The sequence below is a fragment of the Chenopodium album genome, chromosome 23 (genome assembly GCF_948465745.1).
Source record: "Chenopodium album chromosome 23, dcCheAlbu1.1, whole genome shotgun sequence".
NCBI lineage: Eukaryota > Viridiplantae > Streptophyta > Magnoliopsida > Caryophyllales > Amaranthaceae > Chenopodium > Chenopodium album.
Genome location: NC_137856.1, coordinates 10,085,203 through 10,095,408, shown reverse-complemented (window position 1 = coordinate 10,095,408; position 10,206 = coordinate 10,085,203). Strand labels below are relative to the sequence as shown.

Genomic DNA, 10,206 nt, shown 5'->3' with positions numbered 1-10,206 from the left:
CCATTTCACTGCAAAAACAGTGAGCGCAAAAGTCACTTGATGCAAAAAATCAATATACTAAATATACATAAATTAAAAAACATTTAACTCTTGCTTAATCCCAATTTACGAAAACTTCACCAATGAAGCCCAAGCAGCAGGAAAGCAAAAGGCCATCTCACATAACAAACAATTGTTTAGCAGGTAGAAAATGCATATAGCTATATATTAGCTCACCTGCAAAGGACAGCAAGAGGAATAATCAAACGACATTTCTCTGGATCAAGATGAGCAAAGAGATTTTTTATGTCATACGGTCATATTCCAAGTTTGACAGCGAACGGCAACTCTGCTGATGCGGCAGCTGCTAATGATGTGATTGAACTCTACTAATGACAGGATGAGGGTCACTTCATCCTGTGGAATAACAGTTGCTTCCGCTGCAGCAGTACTAGCTGCTGCTCAAGAACGTGATGAATGATGCCAAGAATTGGATTGACTGGTACCCCGTGTATATGATGTACCTTTTTGCATGGCTGACAAAGCCACCAGATCCTGAATTAACATCCCACTTTGCGCAGAAGGAGGTTCTTGCGAGTTGTGAACTAGAATTTACAGGACATATCATGCATTGTCCAGTTTGGTTATGACCAACTAACCATACTTGCAAAAAGGTAGATCCTAATATGCAGGGTCTCCAACAGGGAAAAACCGAGTATTTCTTTCTTCAGGCTATACATCAGATGATTCCATAACATCAACAGCAAACTCGTGAGCAATAGCTTTCCACCTCAGCTGACACAGGCCGTATTTCATTCGGAACCGAAGAAATGTTACTAGATTCAATGCGAGAAAACAAGAGCTTAGCAACCTCACCGACGAAGGACCAAACCTCTGCTTCAAACTACCTGAACCTGCATTTCCATCTAAGTGCTGAAAAGATATTCTTCCATTATTTCCAGAGAGCGCAGGCCAGATCAGGATGGGAAGGGATATGAGAGGAAGCTGAGCTAGACCAATCAGAAGCATGAACATTAGCAACATATACAGTTGAAGGTGGATATCATAGTTACCCTGAGAAGTTGCAAGTGTCATTGATGAATCTGAAGAATCAAGGCCATTGACCTGCCTGCATGCCAAAAAAGTTGTGAGAAGACCTAACGAATTAATTATTTTTTTTTTCTTTTGAAAGATAATTAATTTCTTCTTCATTGAAACCAGCTTACCTCAGATATCAATAAAAAAGGTGAAGCATGTAGATGGAAGTGAAAAGCATGTAATGAATGCCGTGTCTTCAGGACAACAGTAGGGATAAACAATTCTCCTCATTCATTATAGTGTCATTAGCCATATGTATAGCTAGCCAAAACAGAATATACACTTCAGCATCACGCCATCACTTGATTGAGCAACTGCAAGCAGTTCCCCCTGGACATGGAAAGCAATACGAGCAATTGGTCTGTCTGTAACAAATGAAGCATTCAGACTAGGACTTAAAGAAAAAGAGAGAATGGGCAAAATACGTTAATTTATTTATATTTTATACAGGATACAAAGTATTAACATAATAAAAGAAAAAGAATGAACTACAAACATTGAAATAAACAATCAGAGATAGAAGCAATTACAAATATCCCATGACCCAATAAATTCTGCTGTAATTGCACCCAAAGCCGAACTTCATGATCTAGACTCCCACTAGCAAACAAGCCTGGAATTGTTGGATGGAACCTAACCTGAATAGTTCCCAAAAGGCACAAATAAGAACAATTTAAATCAAGATAGAAACCATAAATGTAATCTGCACATCAATCAATCACCACGAAATTGAAAACCAAAAATCTCAAGTCCTTTTGAATGAATTATTCAATCTCACTCAAGTTGGCAAACAACTTCTGATCCTTGTCTGTTTAACACATTTCTCCTTTCAAGCTAAGAACACAATGACAAAACATTACAAGCATAAAACTACACCACATTTTCAAAAACAAAGACAAACAAAATTTAAGTCATGCATACAGATGAAATCCAATCGCAACCTATGCAAAGATGTCACAAATGACATTTCAAAGATTCACATACATCTTACAAATAGAAAGGCATATGTAGCATCCTATTTTCAAATTCTTGAAACTAATTTGGATCCCGAAAAGAAAAGGCCTGCGAAATAGATGTAGAATCAGGAATTATAAACTTCTCTTGAGTGACAGCCTCAACCTGTTACAACTATCCTGACCAAACCTATAGGACTCACTATGCCAGCTATTATTTTGATTTGTTGATTATGGCAAGTGACTTAACCAAGGCATCCCAGTTGTCTCCTGCAAAATAATAGTTACCTCTACTATCCAAAGATATGATCTCTCAGACAGGGCAAACACCAAAGCACTCTTTGATTCTTTTTTTTTTCTTTATTCTATCACTGGTGTAAAACCCTTTAAGGTTTTGTCAAAGACAGAATTTTTCTAAGCTCCTTTAAATGTGGTCAAAGACAACATTTCTCTAAGCTAGATGCTTTCAGTTTCCATTTCTCTAATATGAAAGTGAGGATGGAAGACAGCCCTGACCAAAGAAAACCCATGTCTCAGTACGAAAATATCAAAATGCAAGCCAATCATCAGATTAGAAACTTAAAAATTTTCTAATAGATTCACAAACCCCCTTTTGATTAGATAATTAGAGAATATAAAAATATACAAGTACTTGTTCTTACATTTCCATATTGCTGCCAACATTGTTGAATTCTGAAACCCTGCCCTCTAAAGGTTCTACGTTCGGATGTTGATGTTTGCCTTTTTCTTCTATATGGAAGTTCCTATGTAGCTTGTCAAGTATCCTCCAAGTGACGGCATCTGGAGATAACCCATTCTTCCTCATCTCTCCAACGATCTGGTAAGCTTGCTTCTTCAAGCCCAACTTACAAGCGCAGTCAATTAAAATGTTATAATTGTAAATATTAGGCGATACACCACAATCTACCAGCTCATATACGAAGTCGCAAGCCTCATCCAACCTACCACACTGGCAAAGCCCTTTCAATATGGAAGCATAAACAAAATTGTCATGAATCTGGGAAGGCCATATTACTTCATCCCAAAATCTTTTGGCGTCATCTAAGCGACCAGCCTCACAAAGCCCGTCAATAACTATACTATAAGTGGTGCTATCAGCATTTAAACCTTGGGCTACCATGGCTCTATAGATCTCCATAGCTTCATTAGCCTTCTTGAGATTAAATAATCCTCGAAGAACAGCATTATAGGTCACGACACTGGGCCTGAGTTGTCTTTCTGGCATTTTCTCATGCAACAGAACAAGAGCTTCCTTGACTTTTCCAGCATTCAATAATCCACCAATAACAACAGTGAAAGTTATGGCATCAGGTGCACAAAATTTACCCAGCATCATGTCATAAAATATTTCCATCGCATCTTGGATCCTTCCCATTTTACATAAACCATTAGTAACAGTATTAAGGGTGATCACATCAGGCTTACATTGTGCCTGCAGCATAAAAACAAGTGTATTTAGGAGCTCTGTTGCATTGTTGATAAAACATAGAGCTCTAATATATATATTATAGATTCTAGTTTGGTCCACATTTCTCAGCTTGAGAACGGATTGCAGAACTTCCTTTGCCTTGGGTACATCACCCTCTAGACAAAGACTTTCTACCAAGATCTTGTATGTATATTCAGATGGCACATAGCCAAATACAATTCCTTCTTGAAACAGCTGAAAAGCCCTCATACATCCCCCCTCCTTGCTTAATCCGTGGATTATAGAATTATATGCTGTCTTGCTTGGTGTAAACCCTCTTTTTCTCATTATATATGCTATCCTTGAAGCTCCATGATGCCTACCAACTCTGCAAAGAGAATCTACCATCTGAGCATAAACAAATTCCTCAGGAACACTTCTACCTTGCGGCATATCTTCAGCAATTTGGAAAACTTCATGAAATAATCCTTCCCTACACAAGCTATCCATAAGGTTGGCAAATGCTGCACAATTAACAGATGGATTGATGACATTTTTCATCTGCTCCCAAAGCTTAATAATCAATTCCTTCCCACGCTGTGTATCACCACTCCCCAAAACTCCACCAAGCAAAACACTAAAAGTCAGAGAATTAGGCACTACATTGTTCTCAAACATTTCGTTAAAGAGCTTAAATGCAGAACCCATCTCCCCATATTTACAATACCCGTTAATCAAAGTAGTGTAGGAAACAACAGTTGGACAATGCCCCCTGTGAACCATGTCAAACAACACTCTATGAGCTACATGAGGCTCGGATGACTTGCAAAACTGATCAATCAAACGGTTATAATTGTTCAAAGATGGAACAAACTCAGGGTTTTCTTTTATCAAACTGCAAACCAAATCAAATGTAATGTGTGGGGTTCGAGAATCAAGTAATTTAGCAATGAGGACATTGCAAGTACGCACATCCGGAATACATTGAGAGGCAATGAAGAAGAGGAAGCGCTGGTGAGCCTCGGCATAACGCTTAGACCGACAAAGGGCATGGATTATACTGTTGAGATTTAGAGAATCAGGATAGTAGCCTCGGACACGGATGCTGTCCAAGAGACAAAGTGCCTCATCAACATTTCCATCAATAGCACATAGCTTATGAATTTTTCTTGTCCAGTATGTCTTGTTCAATATGCTTTCACTGTCCAAGTTTACTTCTTCAACCCTCTGTTCTTGTTTTTGGGTTGGCACATAACTTATGAATCTAGCTGCATTTGAGAGAGACAAAGAGAAAATATTAGCCATTTTCGCAAGAATTAATGCTTTATGTAGGCAGAAGCTAAACCTTGTCCAAAAAATACATTGAAAAAATGACCTATAAATTTATAAAAACACAAAACCAGAAGTGAACACAGAGAGGACCTAACCTTTTTCCAGGAATTCTGATATGTGCTGTGGGTTTATGAGATGATCACGGATGCAGATTCGCTTCACTGTCGTTTTCATTTCTTTGCAAAAACTGAATTTGCAACAGAATTTCAAGTTTCAAATATAAAACTCACCTGAAAAGACCAGAACAATGAAGAAGGGTCAATTCTTCTTCTCAGGGAGCTAGAGAAAGATAAGTTAAATCATCGGTTGCAAAGTTTAAATAAATCTATCAATAATCTGATAAGTATTTTAATAACTGATTTTTGGTATTCAATTCCTATAGCATTGAAGCTAGCAACAATATAAAATATGTCACACTATTTTTGGACAGATTACCATATTGGTATTGACAAGATCCTTTTCTATAATTGATAGAAAAAAACCTCTAGCAACATTAAGGTATTAGAATTACGACAGGGCAAATTAATGCCAAATATTTCATCGAATTTGGCACACGTAAACCAAAAAAACCTAATTTTTGTTCTTCTACTTAAGTACTAGGATATTCTAGTCAACTTCTACACCAATTTGGTGGTCTCTTTGAAACTTTGCAAGATTTATTTTTTATTATTTTATTATATACTTTGTATATTTCTTTACCAACGCGTTTTTTGTACGGATGATTACACCGTGTGGCTACTTGTAAATAAACGGAGCACACCCTATAACACTGATAGACTAACCCCTATTATACTGAGTGAGTAACCTCCTATTACACTTATTGAGTAACCCTAAAATAACAAAGTAACTCCTACAACACTAATAGTGTAACCCATATACTATTACTAACCCCTATTGCCCTAATAGGGTATCCTCTATAACACTAACCAAGTGTTCTGCTAATTCAATAAATTCATTTACCTCATTCAATAAATTCATTTGAAGCTTCTGAAATTGATGCAAAATAACATTTGATGGCTTAAATTTATTTTTGTTTGTAGGTTAATCTACGTAATTTACATTGTAATTGATTTTCTGAATTGATGATTCAACTATAATTAATCATCATATCCCATGTACACCAATTAAATAAGTAAAAATCACTATAATTTCATCCATATTTCAAATTTGCATAAAAAAAAACCAAAATCAAATGTGGAAAACCTCAATCTAAACAGACATTAAATCATCTTGTCCCTGAGCCAAGGCATAAATTTTCCAATTTCATAGTTCAGTCCTAACATTAAGGGTTTTGCAACACATTTAGCAACCAAATTTGACTAAATTATCAAATTAAATTCTTCTTGTTTAACAATATGAATACCTAAATTCTTGCATTTCAGTATTAATTTATGAGCAATAATTCAATAATCAATCCACCTTAGAAGAACCTTGAATTGAATTAAGTTAACAATCAACAGTATATAGTGAAAAACTGATATTCGCTGATTAAAAAAACAACTTACCAATGCTACTGTTCAATGGAGCAGAGAAAGCTTACAATCCGCTTCAATGGAGAATTCAGAGTAGTCGCAAAAATACTCAGTGTAGAAAAGGGACCGTCGAACAGGCAGTGATTACAAGTGAAAAGCTACAGTATCATTTTAATTCACTTTAAGCAATGGTATTAGACCTTAATTTTGGATTTTCGATGAGAACTGATATTATTTTTAATAAATTTAAATTATTTTTATTGAATTTTTTTTTTTTTTTTTTTTTTGTGTGTGTGTGGAAGAAACTAAAATTTTTTTTAAGATATTTTGACTTTTACTGCTTATCAAACATATCAATTTCATTTTTGCTGAACTTTTATTTTATTTTACTACCTAACATATGCCCTTTTTTTTAACTTTTGCTACCAGTTAACGTTTTCAGTTAATAATTCCGTTAGTGATATCCAGCCACCCTCATTACCACCTTCCGACCACCACTACCTCCTTAGCCACCCTAAATGTTTCCCCGTCAGCCACCAAAAAAAAATTAAATAACTAGCCACCAAGCCCCAGTCCTCCTACCTAGCCACCCAACCCCCTACCGACGCCCGGCGCCCAAAGTTGCAGCCGGCGCCGGCGAACCCAGCCCCCTCCCTTCCCCCACCAACGCAGCCCCCTCCCTTCCCCTACTATTGCAGCCCAAAAATCGATTTCCCCCAAAATCGACCCAAAAATTGAAGATAATTGACCAACCCCGAGACCGTTACCTTCGCTGACGAAGCCGCACCCCTATTTTCCGACGAAGTCGAAGTCCTTTTTCCCATAGAAGCCGCAATCTGTGGTAGTTGGGGTCGAGGCAGCAAGAACGAGGGGGAAAAGGGAATGGCTGGCTGCGTTTGTGGGGAAAAGGGAAAGGGATGGGGTCGCCAGCAGGGAGGGGGTTTGGACGCCGGCCGCCAGCAGAGGGGAGGGGGAGGGGGGTTGACGGGAGGGGTTGCTTTTTTAAAAAAAAAAATTTAATTTTTAAATTTATTGTTATTAAAAAAAAATTAATAAACAAATAAATAATAATAATAATAATAAAACTTAACGGATTCAGTTAACTGGTAGCAAAATTTTTTTTAAAAAAGGAGTTGATAGGTAGTAAAATAAAATAACACTTTTTTCAGGTAGCAAAAGTAAAAAGTGAAATACACTAGTTTCACAGGAAGCAAAAGTCAAAAATTTCCTTATTTTTACTAAATTGAAATTATTTTTATTAAAGTGAAGTTATTTTTGTTAAATAGAAATTATTTTTACCGAGCTAAAACCATTACCGTTATCAAGTAATTGTATTTAGTTGGCCGGCTTGGGTACGTAACAATTATTATTACCTAAAGGTTATGGTTTCCATCCATTTGCTACCCCTCTAAAACCTAAGGTAACAATTGCTCTTACTTTCTACAAACAAAAATAAAGGGAGATAGGTTTTTTGTATTATAATTCTTCATTGAAGTTACTGATTTGTTTCTGAATTTAAATTATTTTTACTAAACTTAACTTATTTTTACTAACCATAAATCATTTTAACTAATATTACTTTTTTTTTTTTAAGAAAAAGTGAATAAAGTCTTAGTGTATAAGCATTACTCGTAATATTAGTTGTAAGTGAATGAATAATAACATCATAAATTAATTTTTTTTTTTTTAATTACAATCTTAAAATTACTATCTATGTGAGGTCTCCCTTTTATCTATCGCCTCATAAAAATTTTCAGCATACCTCATTTCTAATTTTCTGTCCTTGTATTTATTTATTTTTTATTTATTTTTTTTTATTTTGTTTGAATTATAACGATTAAGTACTTTGTATATATTACTAGCTTTTTGCAACAATGAAAAAAGTATAGGTGATATTCATAACACATTGACACTCCGTCTGTAATTATATATATATATATATATATATATATATATATATATATATATATATATATATATATATATATATATATATATATATACATATGTATATACATATACATATACATAGGAGATTCAAATGCCACGTAAGCAAAATTGACGAATGCGATTTTTAAGTTTAAATTAATTTTGATATTATGAACTTTATCTAAATATATAACAAATTTTAGCACATACATACAAAAATATATTTTTTTAAAAAAAAATTACAAAAAAAAATTGTTTTAAAAAATTCAAACTAACCGTGCATCACACGAACTTCATCTAGTTTAAATTTAATTGAGTTGTCAAAAATAAACCAACCTTTATATGGTTAGTTTAAAATAAGTCAACCTTTTGATTAACAAAAAATAAGTCAATCTTTATATGATATTTTCTCAAACTAAATCATGACCGGTTGATTTTAGGGGAAACCGGTTGCTTAGGTTAATTATGCCACATGCTCTAATGTTATTGGTTTAAACTTTTTAAAATTTTAATCAAAATTAATTCTTTATTTTTTAATATGAGTTTTTTCAGCATCCCCTTCCCCCACCGTAGAACAACCCTCTACCCCCGCTGCTCGCCGACCACATCACACATCCCTCCCTCGCCAGAAACCACCGATAATCTTCACCCACCATCGCCGACTTCTTCCTCTTTCTCCCCTACCACCACTGCCTTTGCTCCTCAACCTCTCTGTTTTTTTTTCAATGTTTTCAGGTTGGGTCGATTCGGGGTGTGGAGTGGGTTATTGGGGGTTAGGAGGTGGGTTTCAGTGATGAGGCGGTGATTTTCGCCCCCATATATGATGTTATTTTGGAGGTTGTGAAGGAATTATATCTTCGTCGTGTGCAATTACTAGATATATAATTGGATCAAATTATGGAGATAATTAAGTCCGGATATTTGGGTCGTCGTTTTGCCATAGCTAGAGGTACTTACGATCTTTGGACTAGTAAAATAGGCCAAAGCCCAATTGGACGGATCCTATAAGGTCACACAAAGGGGCTAGAACGAGCATTAGAGGACGAGGCCCATCATGGGCCTCATCACTCTAGGTGCCCGGCTGTATGGAGGAATAAGGAGGGTTTTGGGCTTCGAGCCCCAGTCTAATTACAATGAGATTATAAATATACTAGGTGCCTAGGTTTGCATGTAAAATTAGCAAACACGAAACCAAACCCCTCTCAAAGTCCTCTCTCTCACGGCTCTCTCCTCCTCCCCGACGCACGGTGGTGTCTCATGGTGGTGGTGGTTCGTGCGGTGGTCGGTTGTCCGAAAAGGTGGTGATCGCGGTTTTCCTCACTCACTCGACCAATCTAGTATTGGTGGACGGCTCGTTCGAATCTTGTGGACTAAGTAGAGGAGCAACACTTGGGGCTCTATTCTCTCCCTGATTTGCCTGTCGAATAGCTACGTGGAATTCACGCTTCAAAGGTATGATTATGTGTCTTGTGTGTTATGCATGTGATTCTTGGGATTAGGTATTTTATTGAATATGATTCATATTATTTCCACTGCATAGTACCTATAAACTCCTACAGGTTGGGGTGGGGATTCAAGGTGGGTATGGTGGTTTTCAAGTGGGTTTAATTTCGGCCAGTGAAGGGAGGTGTTATTAGAGGAGCCAGAGGGTCGGAAGGGATGAGGGAAGAGAACAAAGGAGCTCATGGGTGGGGGTTGACGGTGGGAGGAATTATGGGGGAGGCACGTGCAGTGACGGAGTAGGGGCTGGACGACTAGTTTGTAATGGTGGTTGATTTTTCTTTATAATTTATATTGAATAAAAAAAAAAAAAAAGAAAAATGACTTGTTTAGTAGGTTGTAAGTCATTTAACCTATTTAAAGAAAATATCTTTTAAAAGTCGACTTATTTTGAGTTAATTATAAAGTTGACTTATTTTGAGCTAATCGCACAAAGATTGGCTTATTCTTGATAATTTTTCCTTTTCCTAATCAACAATTATAGAACTTTGATAAATGGAAATTAGAAAAAAAA

General features: G+C 36.1%; 1 protein-coding gene across 1 annotated transcript; it reads right to left on the bottom strand.

Moving 5' to 3' along the window:
* Positions 1 to 326: 326 nt before the first annotated feature.
* Positions 327 to 6,475, bottom strand: LOC145609091 (uncharacterized). The gene is made up of 6 exons (XM_081664657.1): positions 6,297 to 6,475; positions 4,887 to 5,021; positions 2,693 to 4,727; positions 1,608 to 1,715; positions 1,206 to 1,407; positions 327 to 1,108 (listed from the first exon to the last, which is right to left on the bottom strand). The coding sequence occupies exons 2-4, from the start codon at positions 4,963 to 4,965 to the stop codon at positions 1,667 to 1,669; spliced, it is 2,163 nt and encodes a 720-aa protein (XP_081520783.1). The 5' UTR covers positions 4,966 to 5,021; positions 6,297 to 6,475; the 3' UTR covers positions 327 to 1,108; positions 1,206 to 1,407; positions 1,608 to 1,666.
* Between the last annotated feature and the right edge of the window lie 3,731 nt (positions 6,476 to 10,206).